Below are 22,584 nucleotides of genomic sequence, written 5' to 3' on the forward strand. Positions count from 1 at the left end.
TGAATGGTAACAACTAACTTAGACCCTATCATTTTGTATATATAGTTGGGATTCTGTTTTCCAATTTACATTATTTTCCATTTATTAACCCTGAATTTCATCTGCCATTTTGTTAGCCAGTTTTATGAGATCCCTTTGTAAGTCTCTGCAGTTAGCTTTGGACTTAACTATCTTGGGTAATTTTGTATCATCTGCAAACTTTGCCACCTCACTGTTTACCCCTTTTCCCAGATCATTTATGAATATGTTCAATAGCACTGGGCCACTTATTCCTACTCTGTGTCCTATCTTTCAACCAGTTGTTGATCCATGAAGGGACCTTCCCTTTTAGCTCATGACTGCTTACTTTGCTTAAAAACCTTTGGCCAGGGACCTTGTCAAAGGCTTTCTGAAAGTCCGAGTACGCTCTATCGATTGGATCATCCTTGTCCACGTTTGTTGACCTCCTTAAATAATTCTGGTGAGGCATGATTTCCCTTTAGAAAAGCCATATTGACTCTTCCCCAACATATGATGATCATCTATTTGGTTGAAACTATAGTAAAGAAAGAATTATCAGACAATCTGCTGGTCCCAAAGTTAGGCATACCAGCCTGTAGTCGCCAGGATCACCTTTGGAGCCTTTAAAAATAAAAATAAGCGTCATATTAATCACCCACTAGGAACAAAGATGATGTTGGGGTCAATTGGTTTACATTTTAATTTGTTAAAACTCAAACTCTAGAGCAAATATTGGGATAAAAACTCTTGGTGAAGGAATTGGTGTCCTTCCTTCAGCCGAGGCTGAAAAAGCTGCCACTCAGATTTCAGCGATAACACTAGCTCTTCAGTCCACCAAGCAAAAGCAGGGGAATAAAGATTTGATACCATTATTTCTAAAAGAGAACAAACTTTTTTGAGGGGGGAAGAGGAGTGCAGAAAAACACATACTTTGAGGTCATCCTTAAACACCAAACAGGATCAGTAAACAGCAAAAGCATTTCACAGTTACAGTTTACTGATTGTAAAAGTAGATTCAGAAAAAAATATGTAATCATATATCATTAGCTTACTATTTTCTTTTATCAAGCACAATGAGATACACAGAACGGAATAGAGTTATTTACTACAGCCACTAACACAAGACTCTCAAAGGATTATTTTTTCTTCCTCTTCTTTGCATTGGATAGAGTAGACCCGACTTCTTAAAAAAGGTTTATATTTAAAAAAAGATTTATTTACTGCCCCCCCCCCCCTTTTTTTTAAACCTATGAGCAACTGGATCATGGTCTTAGCTCTTTCCTGGTTTTGCTAGACCTAGTAGGGGTCAGAGGGGTATGTACTGTTTGCTCCTACACCTTAACTGAAGGTAAGAGGGATTCAATATCAAGGCTTTCTTTCTTCAAACTATTAATAAATGAAACCAAATACATACAAATTTTTTTAAAGATGATTTAGGTCCCAATTCTGCAAGAATTTTAGCACATGATTAACATGAAACATTGAGTTCAAATGGGACTACTCACATGCTTAAAAAGTCAGGCATTGGATTAAATCCCTTTCTCATCTCTATCTTGCCTCTTGTGAGATCATCATTTAATTAGCTCTCTGGTCATTTCAAGCTTAGTCTATGATACAGAATTTTACAAAAAAGAATTCTCATTGGTGCTACCACTGAGTAGCAAAACAATCTCCTTTAGCCAGATCCATTCTTACTACCATGTCAATTAAATTTGCTTTAGCAGGTTTAACTAAACCCTAAAACTACCACAGGGCACCAGAGCCTCATTTATGCTAGGACTACCACTAAACCAATTTTTTGTTACATTCCTATGACATGTTGCAGGCTAGACAGGACACAGCTTTCTAATGTAAAATCCAAGAGAATGTGTGTGTCCGTGCTTGTGTACCCATACACTCACACCCACCTGCCATTCAGGCCTTCTTTTTATAATACAAATGAGCAAAAAGGGGAAAAGTCCTAATATTTATTTTCTTTTGCAGGTCACTTTTAATATGAATAATTTACTTTCTCTCTTCTGGATAAACAGTAAAAAGAAAAGGAGTACTTGTGGCACCTTAGAGACTAACCAATTTGAGCATAAGCTTTCGTGAGCTACAGCTCACTTCATCGGATGCATACTGTGGAAAATACAAAAGATGTTTGTTTTTATACACACAAACCATGAACAAATGGGTGTTTATCACTACAAAAGGTTTTCTCTCCCCCCACCCCACTCTCCTGCTGGTAATAGCTTATCTAAAGTGATCACTCTCCTTACAATGTGTATGATAATCAAGGTGGGCCATTTCTAGCAGGAGGGTGGGGAGAAAACCTGGATTTGTGCTGGAAATGGCCCACCTTGATTATCATACACATTATAAGGAGAGTGATCACTTTAGATAAGCTATTACCAGCAGGAGAGTGGGGTGGGGGGAGAGAAAACCTTTTGTAGTGATAAACACCCATTTGTTCATGGTTTGTGTGTATAAAAACAAACATCTTCTGTATTTTCCACAGTATGCATCCGATGAAGTGAGCTGTAGATCACGAAAGCTTATGCTCAAATAAATTGGTTAGTCTCTAAGGTGCCACAAGTACTCCTTTTCTTTTTGCGAATAAAGATTAACACGGCTGTTACTCTGGATAAACAGTGAGAGTGATTCAGCAGGTATAGCAGCAAAACAAAGACCGTTTAGATCCTCTGACTTTATTCCTCAGTGTCAGACTGAAATATTTATATCCAACATAACCAAACCACCAGCACCACCCCTGGCAATCCCAAATGCTCTGTCTGGACCTCTCCTCAGCTCTCTAAGCAATTGGATGTGGAGTCCTGCTTGCTCCAAAGCAATCTCTCTCTTTGCCTCCCAAGCAGTCTCTCTTGTGGAACCTCACTGGTCTTCAATCTTCAGCCTTGCTTACGTTTCTTCTCTTGAGAACTTACCATCATCAAGGCTGCTCAAAAAAGTCCCTTTGCCACAACAGCCACAGCCCAAGAGACAACACATTGGCTTTGTCATAGGAACTGTAGCAAGGAAGACACATGTAAGCAGCCCCAGTGGTATTGGGGAAGCCTGTGTGCGTGATGCAGCAGGAACTTATGCATCTACTCACATCCCCATTTATTCTTTCAGGTAAGACTGTTGTGCGATTTCAATACTTTATCTTCCAAAATCAGGTGAGAAAAACATAAGGGAACCTCAGCCAATTCCATCTACAATCCCTGTGTTCACTACTTCACCTGCTGTATGAAGACCTCTGAAGTAAGGAACAGACGCATCTTCCTCAACTGCTATCACTTATTTAACTAATTCAAAATAGCCTTCTAATTGCACCCATGCACACTAGTTATTACTTCCATTTTCTCCCCTGGAAAGTGCTGAAGTGTGAAATTAAGTTTATAGAAGATTTTGCTTTAAATACATCCACTTCCACCTCATGAATACATTCCTGTGCTTCAAATTTTTGCTGTGTAGTTATTTCTTTTCTTCAACCCACCCCTGTCTTGAAAGATTGGTTCTCAAATGCAAGGTGCTATTTTTCAGAGCCAAGGAACAGTAAGAAATCCATTACCAAGAATTTTGTTATGTTATGGGTTTATGGTGAAATACGAACATTGTTATTTAGAAAAAGTCATGTTCTACTTTCACAGAGTTTTATTTTATAACTGACACGTTAAAACAACATCTACAGATTGTTTAAAGTTTGGGCATTATAGCAATGGAAGTGATTCATGATGAAAACTAATCCATATTTCTACTAAATGGGAACGAATGAGAATACAAAATAGAAATAAGCACCCAGTTTGCAAAACAAAATTAGTTCTTTTAAAAAAAGGACACTGTCAAATAAGTAATTTGCCATAACCTGGAAAATATTATTTCTTTCCCTACCTGCATTTCTAATAGTGTGCAAGGCCACTTTTTCTGTTTATTTCTTTATTTGTACACCAATGTTGCCATCTCAAGAAACACACACAACTCTAGAGAATCAGAGAACTGGAAGGGACCTCAAGAGGTCATCTACTCCAGTCCCCTGCACGCATGGCAAGACTAAGTATTACAGACCATCCCTGACAGGTGTTTGTCTAATCTGCTCTTAAAAATCTCCAATGATGAAGATTCCACAACCTCCCGAGGCAATTTATTCCAGTGCTCAACTACCCCGTTAGGAAGTTTTTCCTAATGTCCAACCTAAACTGCCCTTGCTTCAAATTCAGACCTATAAGCCCGGCGAAGGTTACTGTAATCAGAAGAGGAAAACAAACACCGGTCCCTTATAGAAGTCAAGGCGTTGCGCTCATATTAGCGTGTCCAGCAAAAGCTCATGAGATACGAAACTCTCCATTTTAATAAGCGGTGAGATCAAATATGAAGAGAAGTGCATGTCTTGGTTTCTGCTACAAAATTCTGGATTCCCTTAAAATGCAGGAGCAAATAAATGCTCATTTGCCTTAAAAAGTGATGATGCAAAGGTGTTATCAACTGCTAGATGTAACTTCCCGTAACAAAGTAGCACTAATAAGCTATGTCAAGAAAAGATAACTGAGTTAAACAAACTAAATATCAGCTGTTTCATTTGGGAAAAATGCTTGTTCACCTCAAAAGATTAACATCTAATTTAAAAAGGTTAAAATTATTTTTTTCTTCAGCTCAATGTATAAGAGTAGATGGTACTGCAGTGATTTACAAACATTCTTTATGAAAATTCAATGCAATATTTCTGATAGTCTGTAAACGACTCAATATAGTACGGGGGCTGGCTATTTCCCTTTCCCCAGACAGTACATCATGCTTTTCTACCATTACTATTAGTTTAAGATGGGTGTGGGTGTCTCTTTCTATCTCTGCCCCCACTATGCTCGGTATACTTACAGCTGAAGAAATGGCTCACAATTCTATTTGCTTAAAAACTGTTTGTTTAGATGGATCTCCTACTGGAGATTAGTAACCTACTTAATATTTGATTTGAATGATTAAAAAATGTCCCACCATAAACTATGTCCAGATGTGAGAACAGAGTTTGCAGTAAGACACCCTTCTCTAACTTCTGAAGTTTAATTTGATCGTAAACTACCATGATGGATGTCCTGATGAATTAATCTGTTTCCAAAGTTCAAATAAAAGCCTGAATTCTATAAAAGTCTTCTCCTTCACCCCTTGGGGATAAAGTTGGACTACTGTCATTTCTCATGCTATAAATCAAATGAAGAGACAGCATTCAACATTTATCAGACACAGCAATCCTCTTTGCTGAAAATAAACATTTCTCATTTCAGCAGTGAAACCATACCTTTCCTTTTGTCTCGTTGTTGGAAATCTTTTCCAACAAAAATCTCAATCACGTGGTGAAAAGAATGCTATCTTGTACAGTTGAGTTTATGTAAAGTGCACAAAAATACTAGGCACAAGTTTTGAGACATTATGATTCCCTACTTTTTGGTTTTTGGCACTTTCACATCACTTTTGTGCCCACATTCTATGTACAACAAATAGAACTAAAAATAATCCTGGTGATACCTCCGAATTTAATTTCTTATCATATCTTTTTTTCACTCTAAACTGAACAAAGTACATATTTACATCAGAGCTAAGTGGTATTTTGTTTGCTCTGTGCCCATTTTGTATACTGCAAAATAAGGTGAACTCTGAGGCTGACAGGGTTAACATCTAGCAGAGATTAACATAAATGCACATGAAAATATATGCTTCTCTGTAACAATAATGTCAGTAACTGTCAGATTCACTCACATGACTATAATGATCATGAAGGGAAAGTTCTCCCATAACTTTGATTTATCTGTTATTGAAACCTGTAAATAGAAATCTATAAATCGCACTGCGAACCTGTGAGATTACATCAGACACCTGAATAGTTTCTGGAGGGTCGTCAGATTTGGCAACCAAGGTGAAGTGCATTCAAATGACCAAAGAAATACAGGGATTCTGTTTAACAGGAAATCTGGGAGTTCTCCTTTCGCAAACTGTTAACAAGAAAAAATGTTTCTAGAAGCAACAAAATCTTTTTGAACTTCTAAAGCAGCTACTTTGGTTCTTCCTTCACTAAACTACTGCTGTAGTTTACCTTCAGAAAGCCTGTCTAGACATCGTACATGTGCCTTTTTGAGTAAATAAAAACAAACATTTTTTGTTTATTTTAAACAACAGGCTTTTCCCCTTCATAAGGCAATACTCAAAAGGTTGGTGGGAGGACGTAAATATTCGGGGAAAGAGAATATTGCAGCGAGTGAAACCCGCCCCCCCCGCCCCAAAACATAAAAAATTCATTTTCTGCCTTTACACCTTTCCCTGAGGGAAAAGAAATGTTTATTGTATAAAACATTGATCACTGTATTTGGTGCTGTATCGCAGGATATTTTAGGATTGGTTAATTAACGTAGGGAATAATTAACAATCGTGGATGTAGTTACAAGATAAGATGAGTGGATAGTATTTATGCAGGAGGCATGTATTTGGGTAGCACTTAAGAGGACATTATGCACCCCATTTTGACTGATTCAAAATGTTGTTTAATCCGACAAAGCAGAGGGAAAAAAAAGTTAAAAGTTAGAGAACTGAAATCCATTTTAAATGCATTTCATAGGTGGCCACATTTCAAATATGTACCCACTAATGTGTCCAACTCACAATTAAAATTTAAAACCAGTGTTAAAAGTTCTGTACTGTGTCAGAGTGTTTTCGCTCCCCTTTTCCATCTGTGCTAGTTTAAGAAGTCTTAGTCGAAAAAGCAAGTACACCAAAAAGATAGCACATTCACAAAATACTTTAAAGTATTAATGCAGTCCACAACATCTTCAAGTCTTTTCTAGTTAGGCCCTTGTGCATGGCTGCTCATGCATAGTTTATGTAACACTGAAAGATAAAGCAATGCTTCTGGTAGCTTGTCTAGAGAACCAGATATAATTTCCAGGCCACTGTTCATCTCCCTTAGCCACCTTTACACTGAAGCACTGCTGCAATATTTATTCCACTCATGCCTCTCTTTCTCACGTCATCCTGCTTGGTGTCACACAGCTGCAAAAACCACCTGCCACTGCGATGTAGCTATTGTTTTTGTCACCTCCCCCACTCCCCATCATTCTTTCTGAAAAGGATTTGCTCATTCTGCTCTAAAGGCTCCCCCCTCTGCTTTTTTGCAACACTGAAAATGGGAATCCCAGGTGGCTCTAGCTAGCTAATTATCCATGTGCTTTTAGAGTCTAATTCTTTCTACTGGTAATGTAGCAGAGTCTTCAGCCACAAAGTCATTTCATATGCTAATTAGAGACAGGCTAGCTAATACCTCAGTCTGCTCAGGAGTACTAATTTTTTGTGGGGACTAATGATATGAGAAGAAGATGAGCTATGAAAATGGCCCCCGAAAAGATGCTACATCTCCCTCCCACCCAGCCCACCCCCATAATAAAAACCTCTCTTGTACATCTGAATGTAGTGGTTTGATAGGTTAGCTGAGTGTAGTGCCTCCATAGAGCAAAAGGAGACGGACTTAAAAATTGAGTTTTACCTTGTATGTCTGGAAAAAAAAATTCCAGTAGGGTGGCATTATCATACACAAATTGTCCTTAAGGATTTTTGGGTGTAATTAGCACGTCAGAAATTTATCAAACCAAACCAGTAAGACTTGAATCCGAAACCAAGATGTTATTTAATTCTGCAAAGACTAAATAATGACTATCAGCATTTCAAGTTTGCAAACTCACCCCATGTATTATATGCCTACTGAACTGCCTGTCTAATCTAGATTAGATCCTTAGGGCAGCGACCATGTGTCATTATTTGCATCAGCACTGAGCTCACTATTGGCTCTTAAGCAATTTGTCCCAAAGTCACTTCACAGATAGGCAAATGTAACTGTGAGGCTGATTCTTCGGTGAACATCCAGAAAGCAAGAACCAGTAAAAGTTTAGGATTCTCCAGCCTGCACCACTGCTAGAACTATTTTAATCTGCACAATGGCACAAAAGTGATTCAGCAAAAAATTTACCGTGTGTATATTCACGGTTAGGACGCAAATATCTGGTGAGAGAGATACAGATATCCAGTTTGAAGAAAAATCAGAGAGACTGTAGGGCCAGTGAGATCCAACAACTCTTGGAGATCAGTCTTTTCATGATGTATATAAGAGGTTCTTTACCCACTACTGGTCAAAATTTTAAAGTTACTACGTACAAGGAAATATAATTTTATTTTGACTGAAATAAAAGGCAGATGGGAGCATTCCCACTGGTGAATTATTAGTTTAGTGATAAAAACGTCATTTTATGGCAGTTCATTCTACATAGTTAATTTATGGTGCCAGTGCAAGACTGAGGATACTGCTGTTGTGCTGTTCAGCCAGTTCAGAAAAACTAATCCACAGAACCAGCTAGCTACTAAAGAAGCCACAAAAGGTCATTTCTCAGCACTACAAGATGAGAGAAGGAAAATAACTTGCAGTGCAAAGCAGACTTTGCCAGGGAGTTAAAAATCCACATGACTCTGGAATGATGTGTTTAAAGACTAATGGTGTAAAACCTAATGGGAAACCACTAAGATGGTTATTTTATACCTCTGAACCAGCTTCCAGTACATTACAATCCATATTAGTGAAGTTCTCACTATGGCAAGCCCTCCTTTTCAAAATTCCCCCATGGATAACCCACAAACGTACATATTTTTCCAAGCTACTCCAAGTCTGTATTGTCTTGGATTCCAGGAATACCATGCCATCCTCATTAGTTACAGTACAAGTATACATCACTTAAAGCTATACAGAACCAGTATGAGAGGCTCAATAACCATTTCAACATGTCATACCTGAGAAGTTAAAAAAATCCAAAATGCAATTCCCATAATCCAGCTGGGCATACACCAGGAGGAAGGGAGAGGGGGAGAAAGCAAGCATCTGCCTTTTTTCTTTTAAATGAGCTTTACAAAAAGGTAAAAGACATTAAGTTAGTCTAAACTGGATTCTCCATGTTACCAGAATCAATCAATAGGCTTGCGACACATACAGCTGGTTATCAGCATAAGTTTCATTATCAGAACCAATACAATCAGACATCTATGCATGTTCTCCGGCTCATTTATCTACCTCAGAAGAGGAAACAGAGGTCTATTATGGATCAATAAAGACCTGATGTCTGAAGAAATGAGCATCAGAAGAGAGAAATGGGCACGTCCAGGTAGCTGCAGCATTTCAGTCTGCACACAGGTATAGATTTAGCAATAAGCCGGGGATACAGAGAAAAAGCTTAAGGACAATGACCATTTTATTCCGTTAAACCCCTAATGTATTTTGGTGAAAGAAATCAAGTCGTTTGCTTTTAACTGTAGCCCAAAACTGCATTAAGTCTCTTGGGTGCTTTGATTTTTTTCTCTTTTTAAATCTTGGCATACGGACAGCTCCAGGGCTCAGTAGGAGAAATTATTAAAAGCATGCCTGCAGAAGTAAAGACATCAGTCATTGCCCTTATCCCCTGTGTTTCAAGAGCACTTTTCCCCCATGCTGTGTGTATAAGATTTCATGCAGTCAGAACCATCCCTTTTAACAGTCTGAAAAATTAGAAGTCTTTTAAGAATCAGCATCTCATTCCATCAAAATGGAAAGAGAAACATCCAAAAACGTTTCATTGTTCAGAAAGGTCAGATGCACCTTAACAGTTTATCAAATCCACTTCCATTTGTCCTGTAGAATTCATTTAGCCAAGTAATTGGTAATATAGTTCTTATACAATATATTACAGTTTCATAAAAAATCAAGTCCCAAAATGAATAAGCATTAGAGAGAACAAACCAGCTAAGTTTAGAATGCTTTCCTAGGCTGCTTGAAGTGTTCAAGGTCCAGGTGTGTTTCAACCCTTTTTTCTGCTCTGCTGTTGCAAAAATAGATGTCCTTTCCTTGACATTACCGTTCTATCCCCAGATCTTGACTTCCTTTCTTGAAGTCACATTATTGCTTCTCAATCCAGAGTTTCAGGTACTGTATACATGTATTGCATTATTTATGCACTACTGTATTAGAAATATGTATATAAAACTATTATTTTATTCATCATTACTCCCAAAGAATTTTGGAGGGTGAAAAGGTGTGAACATTAGATGATGCACTTTATGACAACATAGTGCTTACAGTAGTTTTGAAAAATGAGACAAAATTTAAGGACTTCACAAACTGCTTCCTGCTTCTAGTGACTACAGCACAGATTTTTAAAGGAATCTAGTCATTGCTCCGCTGAGCGTTACAACACTTAACTGACTCAGTCTCATTTCCAAAAGTGACAGGCACTTAAGAGTCTAAGTCAGATTGAAAGAAATGGAACTTAAGCTCCTAAATCACTTTTGAAAATGAGACTTGGGCGTTGCAATGCTGAACAGAGCAATGCCTAAATACCTGTAAAAATCTGGGCCTACGGTTATCATCCTAATCTCAGAAATCTTCATACTTCAAACATTCAACTGAATGTTAGCATGCATTACACTGTAAAGAAAACACAGCCACAGGATTATTACTGACCAGTTTAGTCAACATTAGAGCTGGTCAGGAAGTTTTGATGAAAAATAGTATCTACATTTTGTGAGAACTTATGCATATTTTCTCCTCTCTTCCCCAGCTGTTTCCCAGTCATCTCTCATTATGCCTGCATTTCAGATAGCTCTTGGCTCCAAAGTGAGTACACTAACTTTGTGCGCTACAATATTTGATTTGTACAGAATGGTCCATTCTCGCCTTGGAATCTGTGAATATAGGAACTGAAATCTAAAACAAACAAGCTGGAGAACAGACTATGTGATTTGGGTTCAAAATAGGAATCTGAAAGACCCCTTCTGGAGTTTTCAACATAGAATTATACAAATGTAAGGCCCGAAGGGACCTCGAGAGATCATCTAGGCCATCCCCTTGTGCTGAGGTAGGACCAAGTATACCTAGACCATCCCTGACAGGTGTTTGTCTGGCCAGTTCTTAAACCTCCAATGATGGGGATTCCACAACCTCCCTTGGTAACCTACTCCTTAAAGTTAGGAAAAACTTTATAATATCAACATAACCCTCTCCCGCTGCTGACTAAGCCAATTACTTCTTGTCCTACCTTCAGTGGACACGGAGAACAATTGTTTACGATCCTCTTTATAACACTACAGGAGACTATATTAAAGATGTAGTAGGTCTGCCTTCAATCTTCTTTTCTCAAGACTAAACATATCCAGTTTTGTTTTGTTTTTTAAACCTTCCTTCATAGTCAGAGTTTCTAAACTTTTTATCATTTTTGTTCCTCTCCTCTGGATCCTCTAAAGTAGAAGGAAAAAGTCAAAGCTCCCATCTGGTAAAAAGACTGAAACTCCTATTTGGTAAATAAAAAAAGCTCTCAAGTGAAAGGATGATGTAATTTGGACTATGTTTGAACAAGAGAAATCCACTGGTGCAACTGCCTTGGTGGTAGCACTAATGGGAGCTCTCGTGTAGATTAGTTCTCGCAGCTCCCAGTGTTTTTACCACGTCAATTAAAACTTCAGATGAACTGGTGGTACCATCAGTGGGGATTTTTTCCCCATAGAATTTCCTAGTACACACAGGGCTTAAGAGTCTCCTACTTTGAAGGTCTCCTTTGGAAATTACTATCTTCAGTATCTGAAATGACACAGCACACATCCTTCTACAGAGAAGAGAGGATGGAATTCAGTACACAGTGGTCATTCAGATGACATAACACATTTAAAAAGAAAAACAATCGTAAGAGACAACCCAAGCACATGCATTAAAACCTTGAAAGGCAAGAAAAACATCACAGGGCTTTGAAAGAGCCGTTGGTGAAGAAATCATCTGAAAAACTGTTTCCTTGACTTACCTATGGTACAATTTGTGGTTATTTTTCTCCGCTTGGGGTTGTGTCGTAGCAATTCTAACTCTCGTTTGGTTGGCTCCCATGTTGAATACTTCTCTCCAATGCCTGAGCAGATGAAAAAAAAGTTTCAGGGTGCTGTTAGCTAGAACAGCTGAAAGGATACTTTCAAGAAAAGGTTGTGATGCACTGTCCATTAGGTTGGATTCAGTATACAAAAAACTACAATAGGCAGCTTGCTTTTTATTACTGTTCAGAAAGGCAGCAATTGACCTTGACAATATGTTCCCATAAACATGGGCTAAAAGTACACAAAAGCAGTTACTTGTATAGAATTCCTATCTATCTGTTTCCAAGTAACAGTCTTTCCACCAATGGATGAAAAAAACCTCCAATTAAAAAGGACCTCAGCATGAAGGCCAATCCAGTATTATTTATTGTTTCAAGTGTCCATGATTTTCTTTGGGCTCAAAGGGGTCATATTGCCAGCACAACCGTATGTCTTGGGGCTAAGCAGAGATTGGCTGAGATACAGGGCAACTTAGACAATTGTCCCCACATCTCTTCAATGAAATGACAAATATGGTAAATAAGCCAAAATAGATCCAACGTACCGGACAGCTACAGCCTTACTCTTAATAGATGCAAAGCAGGTTTTAGAGGATTTGGAAAATACTTAATAGTGTATTCCCTCATCACGTATTAGGGGGTATGCTGCTACAACTCTCACTATGCCATTGTAGTATTGGGTAATAGCAAACAGAGACTCTAGTAGAATGAAGGTCCAATACCCTAACATTCCCCAGAAATATAGCTAGATGTAGTGGGGTTTTTTAATTTAACTCCTCACTACCCAGAGAAAAACTTTATTTTCTCAAGAGCCATAGTTGAAATTTGTCATATTAATTATTTTCTTAAAATAAAAGCCCCCAATGCTATGTTTCAAAAACATTTATTTTGTTTGGGGGACTGGAGGGTAGGGGGGAGTCAGGAGAGCCAGTAATCAACAGGACAGATTAGATGTGGGCACAAAGGTGTCTACAGTATAATATGAAATATGAAAATTACAGCAACAACAAAAGACCCAAGAGCTGACCAGCTAAAGGCTGCTGCAGCATTCTATGCAGCAAAGAGAAATTGCTATGCAAGGCCAGTTATAGTAAATCACAAAAGCATTTTGGCATATTAAAAAAAAAAAAAAAAAAAAAGACAGGCAATCTATTCTAAAATTGAGGATTAAAGTCAATTAGAGTTCATCTTATTCTGTGCAGAATGCATATCGATGAAACAGTACTGTGCTAGAGAAAATAAATTATAAATCATACACATGAAAAGAAGATGAGTAGAAAATATAGCTGGAGGCTTACATATTCTGCATGGTACATGTTTCATTTTTAATAGCTCTTTGATCTTCATTTTCAGAAATAGCTCTGCCTGTCAGAAGTTACCCATCCAAAATGTTTGAGTCATAGTTACTCTTGACCCTCAAGGTTCCTGCATATGACTGAGGTCGCATTCTTGGATTCATGAAGACAACAAACTTCAAATCTACATAGATTCATATATCTCTTTACTTTATTTGACTCAACAATTTTTAATGAAAGAGCACAAGAACTAACAAACACCCCTTCCCTTTTCCCAAGGTTCAGCATTAACGAAAAATACAAGGAAAATAAAAAGGGAAACTAATTACCATGTAACAGATTGAGGAGATTAAACAGCTGCAATGCTTTGAATACACTATACAGTATGCACAGGCAAATGCTGAATGAAGCAGCATTACAGAGACACACATATGGACAGTCCACATATGACAGAACATTGGCTTGCAACAAGCTTTTCAATAGACATCTTCAGCAAATCTTTTCAGATTAACAGTATTTCTGTATTAATTTATAACATGGTTTTGCAAGCAAACTGTCAGAATTTTATATTATTTCCAACATTTTAGTACTACCAGCTATTGGACTGGCCAGTTGCAAGCCTGGTAAGTCTAAAATTCAGTTATGCTACAATTTAAAAATGACCAATTTAGTATAGATTGTCAATAGGTATTGTACAGGACTTTGGTTAATTATTTAATGGGACTGTTCAAACAATAAACACATCCAGTATGTTCAAATATTGGTTTACTGGATAAGAGTGAAAATATTAACACTAAAGCCCCAATCCTGCACACAAAGGTGGCTTAACTTTATGCGTGTGAATAGTCCCACACAAGTCAATGGAACTATTTATATGCATTAAGTCAAGCATGTTGCCTGAGTGTTTGTAGGTTTGGGATCCAAGTGCTTAACAGCAAATCTGAGTCCTCAAGTAATTTTAAAGAAGTCAAGGTAAATAAAAGATCTGACAGTTTTGCAGGATTCTGGGTGAAGCAATTAAGTCTTGTTTAAGTAGTAATTAAAAAAAAAAAAAAACACACACACACACACACAAAGTTAAATGCGAGGACAAACATCAAGAGCAAAACAGGTGTGACATCTCTTTTACAGGAAACCTCTCACTAGAAAGGTCACAAGTTTTGTTCCGCAATAGAGTTTAAAGCAGAGATAGGGAGCTGAAGGAAGCAGATTCAAAGGCTTCCTGTTCCCTTTACACTTATTCTTTTTATAAAATGTAAGGAGAAAATCGAGTGTGCCCCCCAAAACATATGGAAAGATTGATCCCACTCTTTGGCAGTGGTTCACATTTTCCCAGGAATGGCGGGGCGGGGGTATGAAAATACACAAGAGTGCACTAAAATCTGCAACATGAACAATCTTAAATAGACTGAAAATCTCAAGGCATGTACAAATTACCACTTACGGTTAAGGGAAAGCAGTGTTACTACTGGAGAGAAAACTCACTGTTTTCAAAATGGTGTTGTAAAATAGGTATTTACAATTGCAGCTTGGCATATGAGATCTCCATTCAGAAATCGTTTTAAAGTTAGGCATTTTAATGAGTGGCCATATATCCAGGTATTTAGAGTTTTCAGAGGCTTTATTGGGTTCTAGTTTTTAAAATAAAATTAAAAAAAAGAACAACAAAACTTATTTTGCAGGCACTCATTAATATAGATTAATGATTTTGGTATTCTGAAGTAAATCCAGATTTTGAACATTAGTTAGGAAGTGAGACACACAGAATACCCAAATACATTTTCTTCTCCTCACCATTAAATATGCAAACATTCAATACTTGAGAAATATGGGAGAATTACAACATTAACACTGTTTTGTTGCTTATAGTTGCATCTAAGAATTGAGGATTTAATCTTGAACTATGGCTGGACTTGTGGGTCTGGCTACACAGAACGTCCTGTCTTCAACTTGTTCTGATATTATTCCAGCGTTTCCAACTCTAAACATTTTAATCACAAGTCTTGTGATATTTGGGGTTTTTCTTAAAGTCTCTTTTCCTGGAGTCATGTTATTACATTAGAATCTTAGCTGTCTTTAAAAAAAAAAGTTTCTAGCTCTCATGATTGTGGAGAAAAGACTGAAAATGTGAACGCTAAATGCACAAAAACCAGAAGGCAAATAATAAACCTGAATTTACTATTCTTAAACTTCTGCATTTTTAAGCCCATCTCACCATTTGAAGTGTGCAGTGGAGGATGGAGACATTCAAACAGTTTCTGAGCAGTACTGTTAACTCTAGCATCCTATTTGGAGATTATTTATAACTCTGCTGTCTTTTAAATGACATGAACCACTGTACAGTGCGGGTTCTTGTGGCTGAGGAGAAGACAATTCTCTGCCGTCCCTCCAGTATGCACATGTCTCTTCAACATTCCTCAACAAAATGTCTGATAAGTAAATTGCAGCACAAAGGAAAGTTACAAAATGAAACATTTTAAATGGAGAATCCTATGCCACAGCTTTAAAGAAAATATCTATACTGCATATTCCTGTACTTTAAATTCAGGAACAGAAGTAGCTACATTTTCTATCTTAACAGTTTATTACTGTTTTGGACTCCTGCATCTGAAAATGTGGTACATAACTCTTTCGGAACTATTCTAAAAATGCTAACATCTGTTGGAAGGCACACTGGTGTGTCTTGATTCAGAAAGTACAGAGGTACTGTTCCTGGGGACAGTGAAATTCAGAAAATGCTCTTTGAACTTACTCATTAAAATGAAGGAGAGAAAAAGTCCATAAAATTCCTATTGTGTCCTGAGCAACTGTTTTGCTCTTGTAATTGATTAACTCTTGGGCTCAAGACAGCAAATTTTAAACAGATTTGAGGAGCTATTAAAGATAGAGGAGCACAGATCAAATGCAAGGTTTAAAAATACTTTCCCAGATAATTGCAACAAAATACTTTGCAGGAAAGCATTTCATGCCATGATTGTCTTGTTCTAAGATCCTCTACTACCTTCCCTTCCTCTGACTGAACTGCTTCAAAATATACTAGTAAGGGGCAAAAAGGAGAATTTGGTTTTTTTTAGCAGTAAGTCAATATGCAGCTATTGTTTCATGATACACCAAGAATGTTCCAGTTAAGGTCTGCTTAATATACCTACAGCTGCTACTCTTAAAAAATGTCTTAAGTTCAGGGTGGGAATAGTTTATTTGCATATCAGCCCCTGGCTAGGCCTATCACACTGGAAAGGAATGTCAGATTCATTAAGATCAGTGTATAATTGGGTATAAACGGTCTGCTTTCAAACACAGACTTCTCCACTTTAAGAAAAAACATTTCTAGGAACCACTGAAAATGGAAGATGTTAAGCTTCCATGAGAGATCCTTTAAAGACTACTGAGATTGGCTAAGAGAATCTCTACGTCCTCTCCCCTCCAAAAAAGGAAAATATTTGCTTTGGAGTAGCTCAATCAAGGAAAGGATATGCGAAATTAAGTACATTGTTATTACTGGACCCCTGGAACATAACCAAAATAAGAGGAAAACAATCTGCATTATAAAACTGGCATTCTTAACCATGATTCATGTCTAACATGGCAGGATAATCAGCAAAGGGACGCTTGTTAGTGAAGTGCGTCGCTAGCCCACGCCTCTTACCTGTCATTGTACACTGGTAGTGAGAAACCACTGTTGGGGTGAAGGCTAAAAAAGAAAAAATTAGGGAAAGCAAACTGAATAACAAAACAAATGTGTGTACATATATTTGTGTGTAAATATCTTTACACATATACTGTGTGTGTACAATCAGAAGATGGGTGTGTATGTAAACTGGCACATTCTATAAAAAAATCACAGACAAAGGTGGCATTTCATGTGAGGGGAACAGATTTCTTGCCTGAGATACCTAAGATAGTCTAAGAGGTAGATTGTTACATTTTCTACCTGATATATATCTCACTCTGATGACATTAGGTAAGTTGTCCATGATCATGATAGAGGATTTTATATTATGTTGCAATTAAAAAAATAAAATTTTGTTATAATTTAGTGTGGTGCACATATTAAACTAACAGTCTAGCTCCTGGACAGCAATATCTATAAATCTGTCTCTCCCACAATCTGCACTACTGTCCCTAAAGATCTCTCTCTTCCCCTTACTGGTTTTTGCCATTGACAAATGGGAGGGACAGGTATGATTAAAAACAAATATAAGAAATTCAGGCATGAAAACCAAACCTTGTAATTTCCAAGCCTTCCGTTGTTCCTCTTTGGCAATTTGTTCCATGTCTTTGTCGTATATGTAATCTTGACACATAAAGCAGTATATACCCCCATACAAAAGGTCTATGGCTGCAAAACAGAAAGAAAAAAAAAAAAAAAAAAGAGAGAGAGAAAGAGAGTGAGAGTTCAAATCTAGAATAAAGGCTTCCAGGTTTGGCATTCTATCTTCCATGTACCAATGTCCTTCACAAAAATGTTTGTACACGTAGAAATTGGAAAACCTGTTGGGGATTTTTCAGTTACAGTACAAGTTATCTAACTGTTAAAGCCAGAGGAAGAAGCCACCAATGATAAAAAGTGTTAGCTGGCTCAAGTTTGCCTTGTATTCTGCAATACATGAGTTCAATGCAAGATTCAAGTAACCAAAAGCCATAACTAAAGCAACTGATTACTAGGCAGGCAGAGTCAGTTTTATACCACAATCTGAAGAGTTGATATGCTGGGGTGAATTTACTTTTTCTATTTCTAAAACAGAAAATGCAGGTGTTTTTGTTCAAATTCATTAAATAACTTCAAAGTGTATATTTAAAACCTGAATGAAAATTCAAACAGATCAGGCACTAAACATTCAAATATATTAAAAATTTCAAGTACATTTGTTCAGGCCAATGATCTTCTGCAAAGTTGTTTACTGCAAACGTTAGTTTTTCCAAATTAAAATTGAGAGAAAAAGCTAATTATGACCAATGTTACAAAAGTCCTCTTTCTTTCAGGTCAAATAGTGGCAGGTCACTAAATAACTGAAAGAGCTGTAATAAAAGAAAGTGTCAGGTGACCAGGCAAAAAACATTTTATTAATATACTGGATGAGACAGAAATAAATTTAATAATTTTAATCATAGCAAGCTGTTGATTCTCAGTCATTCAAAACAGATCAAACCATAGTGCACTTAGGGAAGTGACAAAATTCAAATGGGTGCTGCCAAATGATGAATTTGCTAGCTCTGAACAGCAACAGAGCATGACTTGCATCCTTAGGACAACTGAGAAGAACACCACTGTTTCCCCTCAGATGCTGGTTCCTCCATTTTTCTGATTTTGAATTTCCTTTATTCCCAGCTTAAGATGACAAAATTAAAATTATTTTTCTACAATGGAAACCATTATCAAATTAAGAGGATTAATAGGAATAGTTTTGACTGATTCTATAGCAGATTTTAAAAACAAAATGCAACTGGGGTTGTACTGCTCACTGCCCCCAGACAAAGCGGGGATCTCCTTCTGGGGTTCCCCCATGCCCAGTGCACCAGGGTTCATATAGTTAGTTCCCTGCCCTGCCCCAGACAGTCCAGTTTGGGAGACAAACTGGGTGGAGTGAGCCTCTTGTAGCCAAGAGATTCCATTAGCTCACCTAGAACTTAAAGTAGCATCATTACCAGAACTTTTGGAACTTCCTGACCAATTCTCCATCCTCCTCCCCCCGGCGTTTTTTTTAATTCTAGACATGTTTTCTTCCTTGATGATTGCAGGACATTTTCTTCAAACCACCTCAACCCTTTCCTCAGTGTCTCTCTGCTGCAACTTCACTCTTTATGCTCGTCATATTCCCCTTTAACCTTCCCTTCCTCCCCTCCCCACATTAGTCTTCCTTTTTTCACTCCTAAGCTTTATTAATTCATCCTGTCCCCCGATCACACTATAACTCACTATATATACTTTTAAAAAGGGAAACTTAAAAAAAAGGAACTGACATAGTGTTTACCAGCCATCACTCTGCTTATATGCTACATCTTTTCCCCACGCTTGTCTATCTTTTCTGTTAACACTGTAAACAATTTGGGGAAGGGACTGTTATGTTGTGTATGTGCCTAGTACAATGGAGTCCTGATCCTGATTTGAGGCATTTAAACACTATCAGAAAACAAATTAATAATAACGACTTTATGAGAATATCATTAAAGCGGCTGAGAGTCTAACCTGAGGTCTAACCCAGGAACGAAACAGTAAGAAATGTTAGAAGGTCATAATTAAACTGCAGAAGTAGTGGTATGAATTGTACAATATCAGTTTACACTAGGGTTGTACTTTACCAGTGTTATCTATTGTTCATTTTCTTCAGCAAACAAACAAACAATTTGGAACAATGTATGCTATTAGCCATCCTCTTTCAGTTAGCAATGAAGATGATTTACTTTAATCCTACAGTATTGGTTCTGATGCCAAAATCAGGTAAAGTTTTACAATTATTCAGGGCACAATAAGGCTACAGGACCCTTCAGATCTATTAAGCACCCTATAAACACTAACTACAGGAAAAGCTTTGTTATCTGACATGTTGGAGGAATGAGGGGTGCTGGTTAGTCAAAAATTCTGGTTAATTAAGAGTTATACTTACCAATGCAGGGACGGAGTTTGGGTGCGGGAGGTAGCTCAGGGCTGGGGCACAGGAGATGCGGGGTGTGGGCTCTGGGAGGGAGTCTGGATGTGGGAAGGGGCTCAGGGCAGGAGACTGGGGTGCAGGAGGGGGCTCACGGTGCTGGATCTGGGCGACTCTCACCTCGGGCGGCTCCTTGCAAGTGGCAACATGTCCCTACTGCTCCTAGGTGGAGGCGCGGCCAGGCGGCTCTGTGCACTGCCTCTGACCACAGGTGCCACCCCCACAGCTCCCATTGGCCATGGTTCCAGGCCAATGGGACCTGCAGAGCCAGTGCTCGGGGAAGGCCAGGTTAGCGTCCAGAGCCCCCTTGGCCATTCCTCCACCTAGGAGCAGCAGGGACATGTTGCCGCTTCCAGGGAGCCATGTGGAGCCAAGTACGGAGCCTGCTGGTCCCACACCAACCAGACTTTTAATGGCCTGGTCAGCGGTGCTGACCGGAGCTGCCAGGGTCCCTTTTTGACTGGGCATTCTGGTGGAAAACCGGACATCTGGCAACCCTATTGAAGATTTGTAATGGGAGGTATCAGAAATGCCGGTTTCTAGAGCTTTATGGTTGGTAAAGTGCTGGATAACACAGCTTTTACTATATATTCAAACTATCATTAGAGCCAATAATCATGTAGTGCATAGAGAGTTTGTTTGCAGTTATATATTTTTCAACAATCTGATTCTACACAGCTGGGTGCCAAAGTACCAAAGCCAGTAGGGAATCCTGCAGGAGACATCCTTACAGAGGAGTCACTCCTCATTCAGAGCAGAGTGAGAAGAAAATCTATGGAATAAAAAAAAACAGAGGACAATAGAACCACCAGGCTGGAAGAATTTCATAATCGTTTCAACGCTTGATTAAGAGCTCTTAAAGACAAGTCCTTCTTCAGCACCCCAATGTGCACAGTACAAAGTCTGTTGTATATACTCCAATACTTTATATAATTAACAAGATTATGGTAGATTTGGGGTAAATTATCTCAAGTACCAAGAAAACAGCTCAAACATACACACTTCATTACAACAGAATGGAAGGACAGGAAGTTATAATATTACTATTGAAAATAATGGACTTTATCTTCCATAAAAAGTTTTAATTGGCAAATAATTTAAGGTTAGAGCTAGAGGCTTTCAACTTAAATTAATGAGTAAAAAGAGTCACAGCAAGTATCTGCCTACCCTATCCCTATGGAAGTAAAATAAGCTATTTCCATTGGAAGGAATACTTTATAGCCTCCACTGTTAAACCATGTGAGTTCTCTTGCTACACATTTCTTCAGCTGCCAGTGTACACATCAAAGGCATTGTGATATAAATGTCTCCATTACAGTTCCCAATGAGGTCAGACTACTTTTATATACATAACCAAAAACTAGAGATTAATGCTATTTTAACTGCAATGATTTCACATTCTTTGCAGCTGAAAAGTCTATTCCTTTAAAGCACACAACTCATTAATTAGCATTAGCTGAATTTACGTATGCACACCAACAGCACAGCATTTTAGGGTTACTTTTTAGTACTTCTTTCAAGCATTTGTAAAAAGTGTGTACTAAAATTCTTTTTTTAAAATGAACAAAAAAAATTGTTTTTTGTTGCATCAAATCACCATCAGGGGCCAGACTGGAAAAAATAAGTGGTTTTACTCTCAAAAGCTCTGCCCACCACCACAGCTCCACCCACAACTAAAGCACCTAGACAGAATGTTTTATTTCAGTCTGGAACCTAGCTGGTTGCATCAGTGCCTCAGGTTCCTTGCTAGGGTGCACTCTACTCTTTCTGGACAGCTTCTCCTCCTGGTTATCTGCTACTACTCTGGACAGGTTTCAGAGTAACAGCCGTGTTAGTCTGTATTCGCAAAAAGAAAAGGAGTACTTGTGGCACCTTAGAGACTAACCAATTTATTTGAAAGCTTATGCTCAAATAAATTGGTTAGTCTCTAAGATGCCACAAGTACTCCTTTTCTTTTTACTCTGGACAGCTTCTCCTCCTGGTTATCTGTTACCTGGCTTCAGGTAATGCTCTGGTGCTTTCAAGCCACTTGCAGGCAGGCACCAAGCAATCCTGTCCTTCCTTTCCCAAACCCATTCCATTCCTCCAGTACCACCACTTCCTACTACTACTATTGCTACTGCAACCAGCCCTCCACTAGAGCAGAAAAAGAACGCATGTAGCAGCTCCTAATACTGCAGCTTCCTCACAATAACCACCCACCCTTGTAAGTGGCTCTGGTGATGATCCCTCTACTGGCAGATGCTAGTAAGAGCATGAAAGCAGTTGACCTGAGCAAGGACTTATGCACAGTCTCAGACAGCTGCAGTGTTGGAAGTTTTGCCCAGTGGCCAGCTGGAACTGACAAGGGTGGGGAGACATCGGCAGGGTCAGAAAGGTGTTGGGATAATGTGTGAGTACATACCAACTGTTTCTGAACCCTGATCATTACAACAACAGGATCTGAAGCATCAAAAACATAAAACACTTTAAAACTTGTTTCTTCTTAAATATCAGATAATTTGTTCTTTGGTTGCCACTTAATTTCCAAATAAAACCAATACCTATTTTGTTTTCAAAAATAAAGGAAACTTTATCGATTAGTGCTTTTTGTGTTTATATTGTATACAGTTTTTATTCATCTTTTACTCCACTATATGTGAACATTTGAACTGGCCACAGCCCTTCCAACAGACAGGGCAGAAAATATGTGGAGCTGATTGCATGGAAACAGAAAAGAGTAATATATTGTAAATCCTATAGAGGAATATG

The 22,584-nt window shown here is 38.2% G+C and overlaps 1 protein-coding gene across 7 annotated transcripts in view; it reads right to left on the bottom strand.

The window, feature by feature from the left end:
• Positions 1–22,584, bottom strand: part of USP22 (ubiquitin specific peptidase 22) — a 192,589-nt gene that overhangs the window by 62,673 nt on the left and 107,332 nt on the right. For 4 of the 7 annotated variants that reach the window (XR_006284233.1, XM_037911664.2, XM_043523780.1 and 1 more), the window contains 3 exons: positions 17,412–17,525; positions 16,833–16,877; positions 11,829–11,930 (listed from right to left, as the gene is read on the bottom strand). Coding sequence is in view for 6 of the 7 variants with exons in the window: in XM_037911664.2 (XP_037767592.1) it covers positions 11,829–11,930; positions 16,833–16,877; positions 17,412–17,525 (261 nt within the window). In the remaining variant the exon portion in view is untranslated. Of the gene's footprint in view, positions 1–11,828; positions 11,931–16,832; positions 16,878–17,411; positions 17,526–20,527; positions 20,606–22,584 lie in introns of all 7 variants that reach the window. The other 3 variants (XM_037911665.2, XM_043523781.1, XM_027825157.3) reach the window with 2 other exon arrangements.

Source organism: Chelonia mydas, chromosome 10, assembly GCF_015237465.2.
Source record: "Chelonia mydas isolate rCheMyd1 chromosome 10, rCheMyd1.pri.v2, whole genome shotgun sequence".
Taxonomy (NCBI): domain Eukaryota; kingdom Metazoa; phylum Chordata; order Testudines; family Cheloniidae; genus Chelonia; species Chelonia mydas.